This window comes from Octopus bimaculoides, chromosome 22 (assembly GCF_046866305.1).
Source record: "Octopus bimaculoides isolate indiv1 chromosome 22, ASM4686630v1, whole genome shotgun sequence".
In the NCBI taxonomy this organism is placed as follows: Eukaryota; Metazoa; Mollusca; class Cephalopoda; order Octopoda; family Octopodidae; genus Octopus; species Octopus bimaculoides.
In genome coordinates, this window is record NC_142949.1 from 8911945 (window position 1) to 8932573 (window position 20629).

General features: G+C 36.0%; 3 protein-coding genes across 10 annotated transcripts in view; 1 reads left to right on the forward strand and 2 right to left on the reverse strand.

Moving 5' to 3' along the window:
• Positions 1 to 6419, forward strand: part of LOC128250514 (uncharacterized) — a 37390-nt gene extending 30971 nt beyond the window's left edge. For 2 of the 4 annotated variants that reach the window (XM_089339608.1, XM_089339605.1), the window contains exon 6: positions 2139 to 2767. In XM_089339608.1, coding sequence (XP_089195734.1) covers positions 2139 to 2358 — 220 coding nt within the window. In that variant the 3' untranslated portion in view covers positions 2359 to 2767. Of the gene's footprint in view, positions 1 to 1171; positions 2104 to 2138; positions 2768 to 5614 lie in introns of those variants that run through there. The other 2 variants (XM_089339607.1, XM_089339606.1) reach the window with 2 other exon arrangements.
• Positions 6420 to 8474: 2055 nt separating this feature from the next.
• LOC128250516 (uncharacterized) lies at positions 8475 to 14451 on the reverse strand. 2 transcript variants are annotated; one of them, XR_008266520.2, is made up of 5 exons: positions 14191 to 14451; positions 12602 to 12672; positions 11126 to 11174; positions 8921 to 9209; positions 8475 to 8791 (listed from the first exon to the last, which is right to left on the reverse strand). XR_008266520.2 is itself a non-coding variant. In XM_052975678.2 (4 exons), the coding sequence occupies exons 2-4, from the start codon at positions 12663 to 12665 to the stop codon at positions 8993 to 8995; spliced, it is 330 nt and encodes a 109-aa protein (XP_052831638.1). In that variant the 5' UTR covers positions 12666 to 12672; positions 14191 to 14449; the 3' UTR covers positions 8475 to 8992. The 2 variants fall into 2 exon arrangements, 1 of the variants encoding a protein (XP_052831638.1); XM_052975678.2 differs by having other exon boundaries at positions 8475 to 9209; positions 14191 to 14449.
• Positions 14452 to 20430: 5979 nt separating this feature from the next.
• Positions 20431 to 20629, reverse strand: part of LOC128250511 (uncharacterized) — a 15353-nt gene continuing 15154 nt past the window's right edge. For all 4 annotated transcript variants that reach the window (XR_016237908.1, XM_052975670.2, XM_052975671.2 and 1 more), the window contains one exon: positions 20431 to 20629. This exon is cut by the window's right edge and continues 340 nt beyond it. The gene's annotated coding sequence lies outside the window, so the exon portion shown is untranslated.

A 20629-nucleotide genomic window follows, 5' to 3' on the forward strand; every position in this document is an offset into this window, starting at 1 on the left:
TGTATGTATGTATGTATGTATGTATGTATGCATGTATGTATGTGTATGCATGCATGTATGTATGTATGCAACAGAATGTACAAGATAGATTGATTCCAATATTTTTTAGCAATAATATTAGTCCCATACTTTTGAAGGTTTATTATGACATTCTTTAACCCTTTTCAATTCTAATATATATATATATACATACATATATATATATACATACATATATATATATATATATATATATATATATATATATATATATATATATATATATATATATATATATATATATATATATATATATATATATATATATATATATATATATATATATAGGCGCAGGTATGGCTGTGTGGTAAAAAGAGACTGATAGAATAAGTACCAGGCTTGTTAATTGTTTCTTCGAAGCTACTCTTAACTGGTTCCTTCCACAGAGTAATATTCTTTTCTGATCTTGGCACAAGCTCCGAAATTTTGGGGGAGGAGGTCAGTCAATTAGATCGATCTCAGTACGAAACTGGCACTTAATTTATCGACCCTCAAAGGATGAAAGGCTAAGTCTTCGAGAATTTGCAGGGAATTTAATACCTTCTTCTTAATTATAAACGAACTCTCCAATCGAATTCGCAACGGCGTCCGACATCTCCAACGAACTCTCCAATCGATTTCGCAACGGCGTCCGACATCGAATTCGCAACGGCGTCCGACATGAACAACCCTGATGCTGCTGGAACTCCAACACGCAGGACAACAAATGCTCCATGTTAACGACCTTTTTCTTTGGGTTCGTACCAAGAACTCTTCAGTCAGATGCCAGCTTCGAATATCACGTCGCCACTTCTGTGTCCTTTGTTGTGGATATAGGATTTTAACGAAGTTAAGCTAAAGTCATGTATTCACAGACATACCTTCCGACTACCAACAGGCGACGCTTCAACGCATTCCTTATTTTTTCAACGCCATATATAATCTGGATCTTTAATTATATTTTCTTAATAGTTGAGAAAGTTGAAGAAATACATTTAGCAATCATTAAAAGAACAGAAAAATATGACTGGTGCTGATTTCGGTACCGCATGTTATGAGTTCGAATTCCATCAGAATCTATAGTTCTTTGCTTGCCTCCTCCCTTAATTTAGTATTTTATTTTATCTCCTATTATATACTGGGTTTTTTACAGTGACAAAATTAAGAGATCTGTTATTATATGTTCAAGAGGAACCTGTGACTCTAACGATTCTCCGTCAGTGCCTCGTTGCTGCGCAGGTTTGAAATGTAGATGTGCATTTGCCCAAAGCTGCCGATGTAGTTCTCAGACTATGATCCATGTGACTAATACCGGTATACTCCAAACTGTAATCGTTTATCTGATTTTTCTTGTAAATTTACCATCTTATTGACGTTCTGCTCTGGTGAGTCTTGTGGAAAAATGTTATACGTCAGATTGCTTTTATACAAGGAGAAAATCAATTCGATCATCCTATCATACTGCAGCTAAAACTACTAAATCTACTACTACTGCTACTACTTTTATATCCGATAACAATAAAAAAAAAACTATGAATACATTTCATGAAACAGTGAAATATAAAATATTAACGAACAAAAGTTTGATTTTGTAATTTATTCTGGAAAGAAATTCACGTATGTTGCACCAAGAACGGAAATGGTAAAAGAAGAGAAAATCTGTAAACCATAATCTACAACAATGAGTTTTCTAACAAACCCAAATTAGTCGGACAATCGTATCCGTCAAATTTTAATGAAATTCCAATTAAATAAATACATTAAACCGTGACAAATACTTAGTCCTTCGTCATTTGCTGTGCTCTTTGATTTTAAGTTATTGAACGAACCAAATTCTCAGTGCTTCGTTCTTCGCTGTGGTGTTTGCCTTTAAGTTATTAAATTTGAAGAAATACATTTAGCAATCATTAAAAGAACAGAAAAATATGACTGGTACTGATTTCGGTTCTGCATGTTATGAGTTCATATTCTATCAGATTCTTTAGTTCTATCAACGTTGATAATAACAAAAACATCAGTTTCATCTAATCCCTCCCCTTAAAATTTGCTGCGTCCTCCCTTAATGAGAAACCTTAATTTAATATTTTATTTTATTTCTTATTATATTCTTTTTTTTACAGTGACAAAATTAAGAGAGCTGCGATTACATGTTCAAGAGACGCCTGTAGCCTTCACACTGTACCGCCAATGCCTCCTTGCTGTGCAGGTTTGACATGTATATGTATATTTAGCTTCATCTGCCAATGTAGTTCTCAGACTATGATCCATGTGACTAATACCGGTATACTCCAAACTGTAATCGTTTTTCTGAGTTTTGTTGTAAATTTACCATCTTATTGACGTTCTGCTCTGGTGAATCTTGTGGAAAAATGTTATACGTCAGATTGATTTTATGCAAGGAGAAAATCAATTCGATCATCCTATTATACTGCAGCTACAACTATTAATTCTACTACTTCTACTACTACTACTACTACTTTTATAGCCGATGACAATAAAAAAAACTACGAATGAATTTCATGAAACAGTGAAATATGAAATGCTAACGAGTAGAAGTTAGATTTTGTAATTTACCCTGGAAAGAAATTCACGTTTGTTGCTCCAAGAACGGAAATGGTAAAAGAAGAGAAAATCTGTAAACCATAATCTACAACAATGAGTTTTCTAACAAACCCAAATTAGTCGGACAATCGTATCCGTCAAATTTTAATGAAATTCCAATTAAATAAATACATTAAACCGCGACAAATACTTAGTGCTTCGTTATTTTCTGTGCTCTTTGATTTTAACTTATTGAAAGAAAGAAATTCTCAATGCTTCGTTCTTCGCTGTGGAGTTTGCCTTTAAGTTACGGATATGGGTAGTAAGATTTTACATTGCAGTTTCACAATATATATTTGTAAAAGAACAATATCGTCCAAGTTCTATTTTATAACAATTAAATACAAAGAAACAGAGCAGAAGTGTGATAAGAAAGGAAAAGAGAGAAAGGAAAAACAACCACATTTTTACAGTTATTTCAAGAGTGATGCAGCAATGTTCATTTTTATGGTCCGTGGGCATCTTTTCAATATATATATTTTTTTTATTCGCATAACTGCCAAAACACACACACAAATGTATATATGTATGTATGTATGTACGTATGTATGTATATATGTATGCGACAGAATGTACAACATAGATTGATTCCAATATTTTTTTTAGCAATAATATTAGTCCCATACTTTTGAAGGTTTATTACGATATTCTGTAACCTTTTTTCAATTCTAGTATATATATATATATATATATACATTGTTTTGCAAGATTTTTGATGTGAAATCGTGTGTTGAAACAGATGTTGTTGTACTTGGGGATGGTCATATTGCCAGTTTAGCCAATAAAAACACACGCACTGTATATTTGGTGCTAATTTGCTTCAGCTTTATATTAAGATTAAGATTAATGTAATATAAAGCTGAAGCAAATTAACACCAAATATACAGTGCGTGTATTTTTATTGGCTAAACTGGCAATATGACCATCCCCAAGTACAACAACATATATATATATATATATATATATATATATATATATATATATATATATATGTATATATATATATATAGGCGCAGGTATGCCTGTGTGTTGAAAAGAGACTGATAGAATAAGTACCAGGCTTACAAAGAATGAGTCAAGGGTCGAGTTCTTCGACTAAAAGGTGGTGCTCTAGCATGGACACTGTCAAAATGACTGAAATATTTAAAACAGTAAAACAATGTGTGTGTGTATGTGTGTGTGTGTTTGTGTGTGTGTGTGTGTGTGTGTGTGTGTGTGTGTGTTTATGTGTGTGTGTGTGTTTCTACCGCAACACCGCTACACAGCCAACCGCTTTTGGTGTGTATACTACCTCGTAAATTGGTGATTCAGCACAAGAGTCCGAAAGAATGATTACTAGCCTTTAAAACCTAAGTGCCGGGGTCGATTCGTTCGGCTAAAACCTTTCAACGTGGGGCTAGTCAAATGACGGAAACATTTCATGAATAAAAAAATATATTTTTTCACTGATAGTTTGCGATAAAATGTTAATTGTTTCTTCGAAGCTAATCTTAACTGGTTCCTTCCACAGAGTAATATTCTTTTCTGATCTTGGCACAAGCTCCGAAATTTTGTATGGAGTAGGTCAGTCAATTAGATCGATCTCAGTACGCAACTGGCACTTAATTTATCGACCCTCAAAGGATGAAAGGCTAAGTCATCGAGAATTTGCAGGGAATTTAATACCTTCTTCTTAATTATAAACGAATTCTCCAATCGAATTCGCAACGGCGTCCGACATCTCCAACGAACTCTCCAATCGATTTCGCAACGGCGTCCGACATCGAATTCGCAACGGCGTCCGACATGAACAACGCTGATGCTGCTGGAACTCCAACACGCAGGACAACAAATGCTCCATGTTAACGACCTTTTCTTTTGGGTTCGTACTAAGAACTCTTCAGTCAGATGCCAGCTTCGAATATCACGTCGCCACTTCTGTGTCCTTTGTTGTGGATATAGGATTTTAACGAAGTTAAGCTAAAGACATGTATTCACAGACATACCTTCCGACTACCAACAGGCGACGCTTCAACGCATTCCTTATTTCTTCAACGCCATATATAATCTGGATCTTTAATTATATTTTCTTAATAGTTGAGACATTTGAGGAAATACATTTAGCAATCATTAAAAGAACTGAAAAATATGAGTGGTGCTGATTTCGGTTCTGCATGTTATGAGTTCAAATTCCATCAGATTCTTTAGTTCTATCAAATTTTGTGGGAGTTGTCCAGTCGATTACATCAACCCCAGTCCGCAACTGCTACTTAATTCAGCGACCCCGAAAGGATGAAAGGCAAAGTCAACCTCAGCGGAATTTGAACTCAGAACGTAAAGACAGACGAAATACGAGAGGAAATATATTAATCAATAAATATATATATTCACCGGCGTTCGAATTGTTACTAGTTTAATGAGTGCCAATGCACCAAACTCTCGGATTTTAAGTCACGCTGCTGCTTCTGTTAAATATCGACTTTGTCTAGAAAATTCATCTTAAACGCGAGTATGTACGGTATGCAATTCACGATTGAAGACTGTCTGGTGAGATTTAAGGGATATTGGTTACCAAATCTAGGATGGCAGAGGGACAATAAATAATATCTACCAAGGTTATCTCAAATACGTTCGGGAATTAAAAATAGTTCGGTCACTTTTCGTGAAGTTTGAGTAAAATAACTCACAGGTAAGAACTACACATGTACATCTCTTATACATTTAATTAATGGTGTACTGCGAAGGCGGGAAGCTGGCAGAATCATTAGCACGCCGGGCAAAATGCTTAGTGGTGTTTCGTCTGCCGCTACGTTCTGAGTTCAAATTCCGCCGAGGTCCAATTTGCCTTTCATCCTTTTTCATGTCGATTAAATAAGTACCAGTTACGCACTGGGGTCGATATAATCGACTTAATCCGTTTGTCTGTCCTTGTTTGTCCCCTCTATGTTTAGCCCCTTGTGGGCAATAAAGAAACCGTACTTTAATATTTTTCATCTAATATATTCTGCATTTACAGTAACAAGACCAAGAAAGAGGATGCTGAATGTATAACAGGGCTCTGTATCACAAACCATATGAGAATAGGCTATCATTGCTGCGCAGGTTTGAGTTGTACATGTGAAACCTTAGGTCAGTGCTATTGTAGTTCAAAAAATAGGATCCATACGGCTTTTAACGGTATGCTCCAAACTCTAATCGCTTTTCTGATTTTTCTTGTAAATTTACCATCTTATTGACGTTCTGCTCTGGTGAATCTTGTGGATAAATGTCATACGACAGATCGACTTTAGACAAAGAGTAAAAATCGATGAGATCAAGAAGAGAAACAAACCGAAGGAGCCAGACAAACAGCAAAAGTACACACAACTACAACAACAGCATCAAGAAGTGTTGCTGTTGTCACTGATGCTGCTGCTCCTTCTTCGTCTCCTCCAGCTCCTCCTCCTAATCCTCATCATCATCATTCTACTACTACTACTACTACTACTACTACTACTTTTTCAGTTTTGAAATCTAATCAATCGTCAAATCCTATGACAATAAAAAACTATGAATAAACATCAAGAGACATAATGAAATATAAAATATTAACGAGCAGAAGTTTGATTTTGTAATTTATCCTGGAAAGAAATTCACGTATGTTGCACCAAGAACGGAAATGGTAAAAGAAGAGAAAATCTGTAAACCATAATCTACAACTATGAGTTTTCTAACAAACCTAAATTAGTCGAACGATTGTATCTAATATCTAATATATCTATGCTTAATCCGTCAAATTTTAATGAAATTTCAATTAAATAAATTTATTAAAGCATCGCAAATACTTAGTGTTTCGTTATTCGCTGTGCTTTTTGTTTTTAAGCTATTGAACGGTAACAAAATCTCAGGGCTATGTTTTTCTCTATGGTGTTTGCCTTCAAGTTATGTATATGGATGTTTAAGATTTTACATTGCAGTGTCACACTATATTATTGTATAGAAATAATATTCTCCAAGTTCTATTTTATAACTTTTAAATACAGAGAAACAGTAAACAGAGTGATAAGAGAGGAAGTGAGAGCAAAGTAAAAAGGTGCTGTAAAGCAGAAGAAGATAGACGAGGAGCGGGTGATGGGTCACATACCACAGAACAAATTCTGTGCTCAGCTGCGCCCTTGGTGACTGTGATTACGTTGCTGCTGGGAACGGCCAGCAACACTCGCTGCAGCAGTCACGCCGCTTTCAGAGACTCATATATCCAATTGGCCGTCTTCAGCCCTATCATCAGAATGAAATCGATGGTACGGAGCCCGAGAACTCATCAGGTCACGTCGGTGACCGGCACAAACCGATAGTCAGGTTCTTTATTTATTGAATTTTCTCTCCTCAGGTTTACGGGAAGCGATATCCGGATTTACAGTCGTTGCAGTTATATTGGTTCCTTGTGTGGTTATTTTTTCATAAGACAGTTGTGGTCGAACTGACATCTGGTGAGAGGTGATTGCGTTTTGACCACTTCCAATTACATGCAAGACGACAAAAACTATGAAAAATACAATTTTTTACTCTCTCTCTCTCTCTCTCTCTCTCTCTCTCTCTCTCTCTCTCTCTCTCTCTCTCTCTCTCTCTCTCTCTCTTATCCAAGTATTCTATTAAAACTCTATATGACCGCTCTCTTAGGGATATACATTTATTATATTCTTCGCTGAACATTTACTTTGATATTATCCATCCCTGTCACTGAATCTTATGTGAATATTTGATCGTTTAAACATGTCTGCTCGATTTCTACTTCGTAATTTTAAAGTTCCAGCGTCTGCATCCAGATTACTAATTCACAAATTATACCAATACTAATTAGTGCAGTTGGTTTCATGAGTTGATGCTTAAGTGACAATCTGGACAAGCTTAGGTATTCAGAAAAAGAAATCGACCAGCAAGCTTGCACATTATAAATACAATCTGTAAGTGGAAGAGTTCGGCCCGACGCTATAGTAGAAGAAGCTTTCTTAGAGATTGAACCCTTAAAATTCGTGGTTACGAAGTGAACTTCTCAACCACAAAGCCATAACTTCGCACATATCTCAATAAATCATTTGGAAAGTTCCAGAATTCACCAATACTAATAACCTTTTCTACGACAGGCACAAGGCCTGAAAAATTTATGGTATACTTTTCCATCGACTCTACTTCTCAACTAGTATTTATGTTATCGACCCAGAAATGATGAAAAGTGCAGTCAACATCGGCAAAATTTAAACTCAAAACATAAGGCCGGAAGAAATGCCTCTAAGTATTTTATCCAGAGTTCCCGCCTTGCTAATACTAAATTAATTTCATTTGTAAGAGATGTACTTATGGTGTTCTTACTTTTTTGTCATATTACTCAAACTTACATAATCTCCGGTCTAACAATTGTCTAGAAATCTTTTCCTCGTCTAATTAATACGTGAATAGAAACTACGGCAGTAGTTTCGTAACGATTTCTGAATTAATATTATTTCTAAATATATCATATCTAAATTTGCGTAATCTGGGGCTACTTTTACTTCCATAGCAGTTCTGGATTTTTGGCGACAGTAGTTACTTCAAACTCGAAAACAGTCAAATCATAATCAAATCAAGTCCAAGTATCTTAAATTCGCAAGAACATATTAACTAATGTGGCAATGCAATACATGACGGACACATTATGCATATCAAAAGACAAAGTAATCTTAATTCTTTCGACTGTCATTATATATCTGCTGAGTTATGGGAGATCCAGGTATTAAACGACGCGACCAACGACTATTTGTTGCAATAACATAGAGTGCCACTGCAATATAAAATCTAAAGGTAACCATATATATCATATGAAAAAACAGTTACAGCAAGGAAGAAAAGAAACACCGATATATTATCTGGGTTGATATATTTATTTAATTTTGGTTCCATTAGAAATTATTACGATAATTTCTATAACAATGATAATTACAATTATAATATATTGTAATTGTAAGTAATTTTACTTTATGCATTAGGTAATTAGCTTTTCTTTGCTCTTATACAGCTTGAAATATTATTTTATTCTACAGTTTGAAATCTTCTTCAAGCAAAAATTACTTTTCTCCACCGGAAATTATGAAGCAAAATCCTGCTCGGAAGTGTAAATTGTTCAGTTTCTTTGATGTTTATTGATGCTGTTAGATTTATCATTATAGTATTTGGTAATCTGTGTTAGTATCAATATGTATAGTAATATTAGTAAACGTAAGCAGTAGTTGAATTTATGTGCATTGATATCGCTTACGCATTGCTGCTAAAGCTAAATAGTTTTGATGCTGTATCATCATGAACTCACCAGTTTTCTTCTTGCTTGTCGACTACCTGACGAATGTTATCTATCCTCCATACTCACGACACGAGTGAAATGTCAGTATAATATTGCAAGGGAGCTCAGGATAGAGGCTACAGTCTGTATCATGCCGTTATTCATCACATGAATCACATTTTGTGAACTACACCAGCAGTTATGCCTTATCTTTTTACAAACACATCTTAAACCTAAACAGCAAGAACGACGTGGTATAAGTTCGTGTAGATAACAATATTCTTTTGTACATTGGTTAAAAATGCCCTTAACGGTGTTACTGCAAATAAAGAAGGTAGAAGAAAATACAAAGGAATGTTATTAAATTTTAAAATATCAATTCACATTGCATATCTATCTAACTGTTCTCTATCTATTTAATATATATATATATATATATATATATATATATATATACATTTATGTGTGTGTGTGTGTGTGTGTGTGTGTGAGTGTGTGTGTGTGCGTGTGTTTGTGTTTGTGTGTGTGTTTGTGTGTGTGTGTGTGCGTATGTGTGTGTGTGTGAGTGTGCGTGTGTGTGTGTGTGTATGTGTGTGTGTGCGTGTGTGTGAGTGTGTGCGTGTGTGTGTGAGTGTGTGTGTGTGAGTGTGTGTGTGTGTGTACGTGTGTGCGTGTGTGTGTGTGTTTGTGTGTGTGTGCGTGTGTGTGTGTGTGTGTGCGTGCATGTGTGTGTGTGTGCGTGCGTGTGTGTGTGTGTGTGAGTGTGTGTGTGTGTGTGTGTGTGTGTGTGTGTAGGCACATGGTTACTGGCTAGGGTATTCTGTTCGCGATCTTAAGGTCCTCAGTTCGACTCCCGGCGGCAGGTTGTGTCCTCGAGCAAGGCTCAAGCCCGCGCTCAGCTGGCAAAAATTAGCAGTACTTGTATTTGTATTTTGATTGACAGCCTTGCTTTGTTACATTTTCTGTCACGCTCAATTTCTCCAGAAACACGTGCGACTGTGGAGTGCCCAACCATTTGCACGTTAATTTCACGATCAAGCTTTTCTGTTGATCGGGTCAACTGGAACCCTCGTCGTCGTAACCGAAGGGTTGCTAGTTAAGTTATATATGTGTGAATGTATGAATATAGTAAAACGTGCCACAGGAAAATGAAGAAAGAACATAAGGAAAACAGTAAGTAACACACAAAGATTGTGGACATGTCATCTCTTCAGATACTGACCAAAAATTCGAAAACTTAACAATAGTATAATTCTATTGGTTGGCATCAACACTAAAATGCTGCTGGAGTACAAAAGAGTAAGAATGAAGGACAGAATGTGACAAATAGAAAGCAAGACGTGAGTCTCAAGAGCGAATGATAAAAAGGACGAGTTATGGGAAGGACAGGAAAATATATAAAAGGTAGGTATCAAGGCACGAATGAAATAAATAAACAGAAATTAAATGAAACAAGTGTCTGTATAGACGGAAAGCCTTTGCGCTATACGACAGAATTAAACATGTATAATTCTAATGAAATTTGAGTAAATATATGTAGAAAGACACGACACACGAGCTGAAGGTAAATTTGATATCATTAACAGTAGCTGAAATACCCAAACGAATGGAAGATAAAGGGTGGGTAGTTTTAGAAACATGATGGTCAGGTGGTTCCTTTTTGGAGAGTAGAGAAAGAAATGGTAGTTGTTGATAAGTCCTGAGGTCGATTCGTTCGACTAAAGGCGGTGCTCTAGCATGGCCGCAGTCAAATGACTGAAACAAATAAAAGGAATAAAAAGTATAATTTAGAAAGAGTCACAGAATATAATTACGCCAATACTAATAACCTTTCTATAATAGGCATAAGACCTGGAACCTTGATGGAGAGTCCAAATCGACGCTAATTCTCAACTGGTATTTCATCGACCCGAAACCTGGAAGAAATGGTCCTACCTATTCTAATGATTCTGCCAGTTTACCGCTTTGCCAATACTCTTTTCTACTCTAGGCAGGGGGCCGGGGCCAGTCGATTAGATTGACCCCAGTACGCAACTGGTACTTAATTTATTGACTCCCGAAAAGAAAGGTGAAAGGCAAAGTCGACCTCGGCAGAATTTGAACTGAGAACGTAGCGGTAGACGAAATACTCTTAAGCATTTCGTCCGGCGTGCTAGTGTTTCTGCCAATTCGCCGTCTTACCTCTTTGCCAATAGTAAATTAAATAAATATGAGATGCAGGTATGTAGTTCTTACCTTTTAGTCACTATAGTGAAACTTACAACAGTTCCTGTGTGAGTAACATCTGAAAGAGAAATTAGACTTAAACAAAAGACCCATGTAGCGCTCAGCAGACATTTCATTAAATAGAGGATAATTTACTTATAATTATATAATCTGAAAAAGAGGTAACGTCGTGATGACTGGAACTCACATTTTCTCTCACCTACAGTTTATATAGCTGATCACTGTAATGATGGCTATTTTAGACATAAACGATAGTAAATTTAATCCCAATGTATGAGATAAATATGATATTTTCGCTAGTCCTGAATAACACATGATGAATATCACAAACTTTAGAGACTCCCTGGAGAAATACTGTTAAATAATTAGTATCGTATTTTTAGGATAATTTTTAAGTAATTTAATTTAATTAATTTTTAAACACCAGTTGCATTTTGCTTGACATTCTTTCAGACAAAATCAGTAGCTGTCGTACATTTACTGTATTCGAAAGAGCTGAATGTAGCATTCATCTTGATATATGTCGATATTACCAATATCATAAACAATTGAATTATTATCATTAAAAGTGATGTGTTTCATATTTTGTCTTTTGTAGCTTTTCACTGGCACTATGCACTGCCGGTTTCGAGTTGAGACCACGTTAAGAAACAGACTCAAGCACTAAAGCTCTGCGTTGAACCTTGTGATACCGTTGACCAATGAAATTCTTCTAGCGAACCAGCAGCATTAGAAGAAGCATTAGCGGCAATGTCTACACTCACTCGATTCACCTTGTAGTACGCCGCTACCTAGTTACGGCGAAAAGGAATCAAAGTACAGGCCTATCGAATAGAATGTTCTTGACTTTGCATGGCTTACATACGGTTTATATATATATATATATATATATATATATATATATATATATATATATATATATATATATATATATATATATATAACAAAAGTCTAAGGTCAGGAAGAGTGTGAAGTTGAGGTATTTCCAGAGAAACACTCGACCCGAATACTGGGCTATCAACACTGTCGGCTTCTAGGCCAAACCTGGAATTCCTCAGGTGTAAAACATACTAGTTTCACGACGATTTTACCGTAAAATATAATCCTTCATCAGTGAAGATGCGCCCTTATTCGTCTGACAACTAAGAAACTGAACTATCGTATATAGCAGTAACAGATCAAAGCACACCGTTAAAAGTCCTCCCGATTTGTATTTAAACGATTAGTCAGTAACTTTGTTTATTAAATGTTATATATTGTATAGAAGAAGCGTAATTCCGAATACATGGTCCATGCGTAGTGTAGATAAATATAGAGTTATTTGAGTTATTTGAAAGCTGTAATCACAAATAAACAGGGGCACCTCTGAAAGCCCGCCGAAGTAACGTTATTCATTTTTCTTCTCTTCGCTTTTTTATCCTCCCTGTTTTCTCCCTCTTTATTTCAGAGGACTATAAATTACAAGAAAATTATAATTATACTTACTTTCTTTATCCGAGAAGGTGTATGAAACGAATACACAAAACAATAAGACACTGAGGCTTTTCATCACGTGCCTGTTGATGTAGAGATATAACAACGAGAGTCATTAAAAACGGAAGATTTATTCTCAATAAAGTCGCAAAGGTCTACAGCTAAAATTTAGGTAACAATGATATTTTAGATATTCAAATTTATTTCAATGAAGATCCTAGCTTTCGACTTAATCGTTTATATATTTAGTAAAACAGCTAACTGCAACGATAGTTATAAGTATTGGGTGGTCCAGAAAGTTCGTGCCGATTTTTAAAGGAAAGAAAAATGTCAATAAATACTTGCCATTACATTTTTAACCAACCAAATATGAACCATTTTGTTACACAATGCGTCTCCATCTTTCCTTTAACTTGAAAATACCCTCTTCCCAGAATTGAGGTGGTTTCATGGCAAATAAGTCGAAAGGTAAGCTACTATAAATCGGCACGAACTTTCCGTACAACTCAATACTAATGTAAATATATAATTTAGATGAAGATGAAGTCTCGAAGCATTTGTCCATAAATGCGATGTTAAATGCGAATGAAATGTTCTTACTTCAAATGTATCTGGCTTCTATAACTGTATTTTTATTTCTGCTCCCAAACATTTACACCAGGCTTGCAGCATTTACATTTGACAAAATGTTGTGTGTGAAATGTACAGTCAGAAATATTTTTTCTATTTTCTATATCCAAGAACAGTCTTTCCTTCACATTTCACAGGAATCTAATTCCTGAATAAACATTATTGGTTGTTGCTAAACACTTGTGTCATATGATCGTCCTATACAAAATTATACAATCGATATTTTCTCCATTCCAACACTGAGAACGTAGAAAATTACGTATCTGTTTTCATTAATGGGATCACTTTTTCCTTTATCTATTAGGTATTTCAGCTACTACACTCGGTGAGGAATATCTTGGAAAAGAATTGAGGAACAGGTACTCCAAGTATATGTCTCATATCAAAAGAAAATTGTGTATGTGTACATATCCCGCAACAAGCATTAAAAGCAACCTCCCCTGGATCTGCGACAGATCACATTTCGCCTGGAAGGCTATGCCATTGCCATCTTGGAATTCTGCTTTCAGCAACCCGCTTAAAGTACAACTGGCTTAATATTGTTGCATGGACCAGGATGCAACAGTCATGCTCTGTTGCAGAGACCAGCCGTTTAGTGGATGCGAATGTCTCGTCATAAAGTTAGAAAATAAGAACATCTTCCGGGAACTAATGAAAAACGTATAGCAATAATATCCAGCTGTAATATTTTCATGTTTCTTAACAACCGATTTGCATTAACCAAAAAGCAAAATTTACAAAAGCTCGAATGATTCACTTTCATCAAATACAATCGATGAGATGTAAAGTGAACATTTGTAAATCATTCCGGTTATCCTCTCTCTTCGCAGATCTTGGACTGTACACATGCAAACAGGCAACAAACGGATTAAGCTCTACCACTACCACCATCATCATTACCATAACTTACTCTGTCTATTGTTATTACTGAATCACATACAGCCACAATGAATAATCTAAATGTTACATACTTGTTAGATTCGAACGGTATTTATATAAAGAGCTCAGTAGACGTTCTCCAGTGTGAAATTCAAACTTGATGATAATGATATAGTGTTAGTTATCAAGAGAACTTCTTCAACGCTTGTTTACCCCAGCTTTCGTTTTCTTCTCTCGTTCTCTCTTTGTCTCTCAGCTTGTTCCTCTTACCGTTTTCTCTTGTTTATACACGCGCGCATCTGTGTGTGTGTATGTGTGTGAGTGTGTATCAACTACATAATTTATGCGATGTAATTCATGTTGTTCGTACATCTGTATGAATTAGTAATAAGAAAAAAGTCATTTTCAAACATTATCAAATTTATGTCTTCAGTTACGCCAATATCCATCACTGCAGGCGTCAAAATATGGAATAAAAACACGATAATCTTTATATGGTGTTTTTTTGTTTTTTTTTACCTGCCAATGTATATTAATTACTAAAAATCGGTGCAAAGTCCAGACTGTTATTTCCCTCCCGGTCAATCCTAATCCAGCAGACGTTTCATCAATGTCATTTTATTTATGACCATCTTATATTGTGTATCTAGCTTCATATATGAAATATAGTATACACTCCTATAAATAAATTGATCTCATGTAAAAATCGGCTCCTTAGTTGTTTAAAATAATGTGAGATTTTCCATATATCACGTGTAAATGTCCAGTTTAGTTCTTCACACACATCAGAACAACTTATGTGCGTCAAGAAGTTACTTTACAGATTTCCTCAAGACGTTAGGTCACAGATTACACTGGCCAACATCATTTTTGCTGCATTGATACCAATAATTGGTATAATGTAATTTGAGTAAGCTGAATTCAAATATGAAGTTAGTTTTCCTCTGTAACCGCTAGATTTTTTTACAATTAAGATTTTTTTAATATTTTCCAAATTTTGAATACTTCCCAAGATATGATGTAATCGATCTGATAATTTTCTAGTTATGCTATCTTCAAACTAGATGGAAAAGAACAAACATCCATCCTTGAGATTCTAACTTTATTCATGTCTACGAGTTAGTAGACCACAACAAAATAAAAATAATATTTCTTATTCCAATGCAGAGTAAACTAAATGTTATCATGTTCTTTCGCCATCTGTTTTTCAGTAGAAAATATATATTATGTACAAATTATAAGTGTGTATAGTCGAGAAACCGATTAGGATAGAAGATGAAACACAAATATATCTTATTCAGGCAAGAATTTGCACTTGGAGCTTTTGCGTTTGTAGACTTCCTCGGGGAAATTTCATTTAATGTTTCAGCAGTAGTCTCCCCTCATGATTTTGTCCGCTCTTTCACGGTCCTCAGGTCTTGGCGGAAGCGCTCTCCTTGTTCATCACTTACATCTCCAAGGATTTTAACCCCGAACGCAATGTCGGAAAAAAAGCTTGTAAATATTTCTGACTGAAACAGCATAATTTATTACAAATTTGAGTGTGTAAAGACGAAAATAAAAGTTAGATATACTATAGCAAGCTGTTTCCTTTTTATTGTTATTGGTCGCTGTAAATTGCTCCTACATACCCATGGCAATTAATGAAGCATTTCCTTTGGCGTTCAATCTTCATTTCTAAGCAAGGAGAGAAATATATCAATATATATATATTTATTCAGGGTGTTCAAAAAGTCTCTCAGCAGTGAATAGATTATCTCGGAGGGACTTTGGCCACCAAGATCACCTGATTTAACACCACCAGACTTTTTTCTGGGAAGCAAGTAAAGGATCAGTGCACGAGAATAGCCTGAAAAACCCATTAACGTGCTAAAAGACGCATTCATAACCTTCACACAGTCCATACTGCATCAGACCCTCCAAGATGTATTTCAAAACATGTGTAGAAGAGTCAACTTATATATTGAAAATGAAGGACGACCCTTTCAACACCTCTAATAAAGTTTTTTAAAGCCTCATAAAATCTAATATATTCTTTTGTAGTCTTATACCATCTTAGAAATATTTATTTTGCAATAAAATACTTACTGTAGAGATGTTTTTTGAACAGCCTGTATATGTTAGTTGACACAGCTGGCAAATATAAAAGCAGCGCTATATGCGTAAACTTGCGCTTAATATACCAAAACCCAATTTAGATAAATTTACTCATCTATTCTAGAAAGGTTGAACTAACAAACAGCGAAAGCCAGCTATATGTATGTGGATGTGTGCGTGTGTGTGCATGCATACGTGTGCGAATAAGTAAGTACCACCACATTAGTTACGAAATGGGTGATCATGATGTCAGAAGTACATATAATTTGATTGAAGCTTGCTTCCGAACCACGTGATTCCGGGTTCAGTCCCACTGCGTGGCACCTTCGGCAAGTGTCTTCTGCTGTAGCCTCGGGCCGACTAAAGCCTTGCGAGTTGATTTGGTAGACGGAAACTGAAAGAAGTCTGTCGTATATATGTATACATATGTATGTGTGTGTGTGTGTGTGTGTGTGTATGTGTGTGTGTGTGAGTGTCTGTGTATTTTTTTGTGTCTTTCTGCTTGTTCCCATTCCATCGCTTGACAACCGATATTGGTGTGTTTAGGTCCTAGAAACCTAGCGGTTTGGCAAAGGAGTGTGACAGAATAAGTACTAGGCTTACAGTCAGGCCATGCATGCCGCATTCATTTGATTTTCAACGAATTTTATGAAAGTCAGACCATCCTTTTCCATCCTCAATTTTCTTTCCAAGAGAAAACTTGAAAACGTCCATGAGGCCAAAGACGAAAGTGTCTGTATTGAGCTCATTCAAATTTGTACACCAAAACCTCTTTCATCAGAACTTGCGACAGATAAAGCTACATGCCCTTCCTGACCTGGCGGGGTGATTTTCACATCTGATAGTCGGACCCTCTCTATACCTGGAAACGATCTCAAACCAAGTACATGACACCGAACAGTTCTGATGGGAGGCTATTTATTCTGACCACTGAGCAAATATCACTGTACATTGCAGTGACCTAGCCTGAAATCCAGTGGATACCTGTCAGAAAGCTGGAAACGTCTGAAAAGATTTGTGAAGCTTTTGCATCCTCTCTCCTATCAGATTAACTCACACAGTTCATGCATGCGTCCAAAATGGCGTTTCAATGACACACTAGGACTAAAAAGAAAGATGTCTTTCGAAGACCTGCAGATGTCCCATGGAATGTAGCCACCCCATCCCTGGCGAAATTGCTTATTAGTTTGGTATTTGCATCTGCTTATGTCTGCTTCGACTAACTTATCGCGATACCTTTCTGAAAACCTGTCTGAAAATGACACTAACCGTGCTTCTAAATTCCGTTCGACGTGAAGAGTGAAGATGCGTACATCTCATCGCTGCGATGTTCGCATGAAAACTCGTGCCTCAAAAATTGTGGTCTCATGGAAGGCCACTACATCTATATCTACAGACCTAAAGATGTTGAGCAGGTGGGACTGCTAGCAAAACGTTCGAGAGCTATGTGCATTCACTCTGTCTATTGGATAAGGAAAGTGAACAAGCCCACCGACCTTATTTCCGTGGAAAGATAGATGTCTTGTTCTCCTGGATAGCTGTGTTTCTACAAGTAAATCTTAGTTAATATTCCTTCTAAATATTTTATTCCACCAGGATTATACTTGATTTTTAAAAGAGTGTCTGTTATATCTTGCCCTATGATTTTTGTATGAAAGCTATTTGTTAATGAGATATAGTCATCGAATGGTGTAGTAATGTTCGTAGGGTGTTAGATGTGGTCCATTAATTTTCTATGATTGTGTCTATGACCGTGTGTAACAGACACTGTTCTGGCCTTTAGTGTAAGCGAAATTTAGCACCTAATTTATGGCTGCACCTTGTTTGAACTTGTGTTTATTTTTCTATTGTATTTTTGTTGCTTTGTGATTTCTTTGTTGTTGTCCCTAATGTTGATGATGTAAGATACTTTTAGGGTGTTGTTTCTATTGTTGTTTGTTGTTAATGTTATTTCCGCTCCTGATTTTATTGCTGCTGTTATTTTAGATGCTACTTTACAGCTGGTGGAGGCACAATGGCCCAGTGGTTAGAGCAGCGGACTCGCGGTCATAGGATCGTGGTTTCGATTCCCAGACCAGGCATTGTGAGCGTTTATTGAGCGAAAACACCTAAAGCTCCACGAGGCTCCGGCAGGGGATGGTGGCTAACCCTGCTGTACTCTTTCACCACAACTTTCTCTCACTCTTACTTCCTGTTTCTGTTGTGCCTGTAATTCAAAGGGTCAGCCTTGTCACACTGTGTCCCGCTGAATATCCCCCGAGAACTACGTTAAGGGTACACGTGTCTGTGGAGTGCTCAGCCACTTGCACGTTAATTTCACGAGCAGGCTGTTCCGTTGATCGGATCAACTGGAGCCCTCGACGTCGTAAGCGACGGAGTGCCAACACCGGACTTTACAGCTGTCACGGTAGCCACTGCTGCTGCTGTTGCACGATGTTGTTGCTGACGTTGCTGTCTTTTGCCGCTGGTTGTGTTGTATTTGTCGTTCTATTGTTGGTGTTGTTTGTTTGATACTCTTAGCCGTAGTAGAGGCCCTCTTCCGGTAGTCACTTTTCGTTGTTGTTGCGGCCAGAAAGCCTTTATGTGATCTGAGGCCCTACGTTTGGAAGGGGGGATTTTGTTTCATTATGCTTATTTAGTAAATTTCTACTAGGCGTACTAATATTTCTCTAGGGTACGAATTACAAGATTCAGTGATTTAACTTCAAAAATAATATTCCGTTCGCATGTGAGGTTAGTATTCCATTTCACACTCGAATAAATTTCAAGATTGATGGTCCATTTGTTTGTATTCCGATTTCTAAATGTATGAGAGTGTTGGTTACAGCTTCGTTTAAGATGTGTAGAAGTTGAACCCCGTATATTCCTGTTCAATTATAAATGGTAAAAATGTATTATTATTCTGTCATTAACTATGCATTTGTCGTCCAAAGAGCAGTTACTATGGTTCATGCTGTTCAAATTTCTTTCTTTGTATGTGTTACTATCGTTGGTAAAGTTGAGCATTTGGGGCAGCATATTCTCTGGTTTGGCAGTGGATACTAGGATAAATTTCATGTGTTTTTGTTTAAATTTTTGTAGCAACAGCTTAGGGTGAGAATGAATTCTAATGTGGATGTTAGAAATAGCTAAGTTTAATAGGGGGGGGGGGGGGTTAAACCACGTTATATCACTTGATCTAGTTTTGTTAGTGTTTTAACAGCTAAGAATGTTTGTAATTGATTGCTGCATGTAAGGTTCTATAGAGTTACTTGTGTCTTTAATGCCTTTTCTGGCGACGGTTTATTGAAATAAAAAAAGCTACTTCGTTAAAAATTTGTACCTTCGACGCAAAGAGAAATCAGAAATTCTAAGAAAATATTTCTTAATAAGGTAAATAATTCGATACATAATTTAACGACTTATCTGTTTCCTTAAATGGTAGTAGAATGACTTACAAACATCCAGTGTTTTTCGAGAAAGTTTAGTTTGTAAAGATTGTCTTCAGTAATCGTGGATAATCAGTTACCATAAAAAAAGTCGTATGCGCACTTAACATTGCTGGATCTCTCTGTGTTGCAAATATGCACAGTAGGTTATCCTTTTAATATAGACTACCCTCTAAGATCGGAAATTTATATGAGACTCTTAAATTATTTCTGATAAATCTGTTGAGCTCCTGATCACGATAAACAGTGCTTGAGATAATTTACTTTTATCGATATTTGATGCTTTAGAAATTATTTCCTAGACATGTATGAAAATTAATGGTAAAATCGAAGACAATACTTAGAAGCAGGAAAGTTATTGAGGAGTAATATTCTCAATATAAAATTGTAAACCATGTTTACAACGATAAAATGCAAAGGCAGAAAATTGATATCTCTACAAAAACATCTTTATAATATGACAGAAAACATTACTGCAATGAGTGTGTGATGGGCATGGCATCTCTTGTGTTATGATTGTAACAATAAAAAGGCTACAGAAGTCGAGTGTTTGTTAGTAGTGTTCATTCAACTTGCTAAACATAGCAGGCAGATCCTCCTCAAGTCTCACATAGCAGCCGAAAAATGTCTGAATAATGAAGAGTGGCCACTGCTGGAAAGGCATTCATCAGTGGTCAGCTTTACCATGCTTAACTTAAGAGGTTAAGTCACAACAACAACAATTACTTTTTACAGTAACAGAGTGAAGATCTGCAACGCGAACAGTTAAAAAATTAAATTAACGGAAAACAAATTATTAGACGATCGTTATAGATTACTGTAATTATTTATTTGTAGATCAAGTAGAATCTAGAGGTTTAATAAGAACAATATATATTGTAGTACATAAAATAAATATCCAGCGGATTTCTTGTTTGAATCTGCTATAGTTTTCTAATTAGTATATAGATAATTATATTTTATCAAGGCAAGACAGTATCAAAAACGCGCCATAGCAAATTTATAC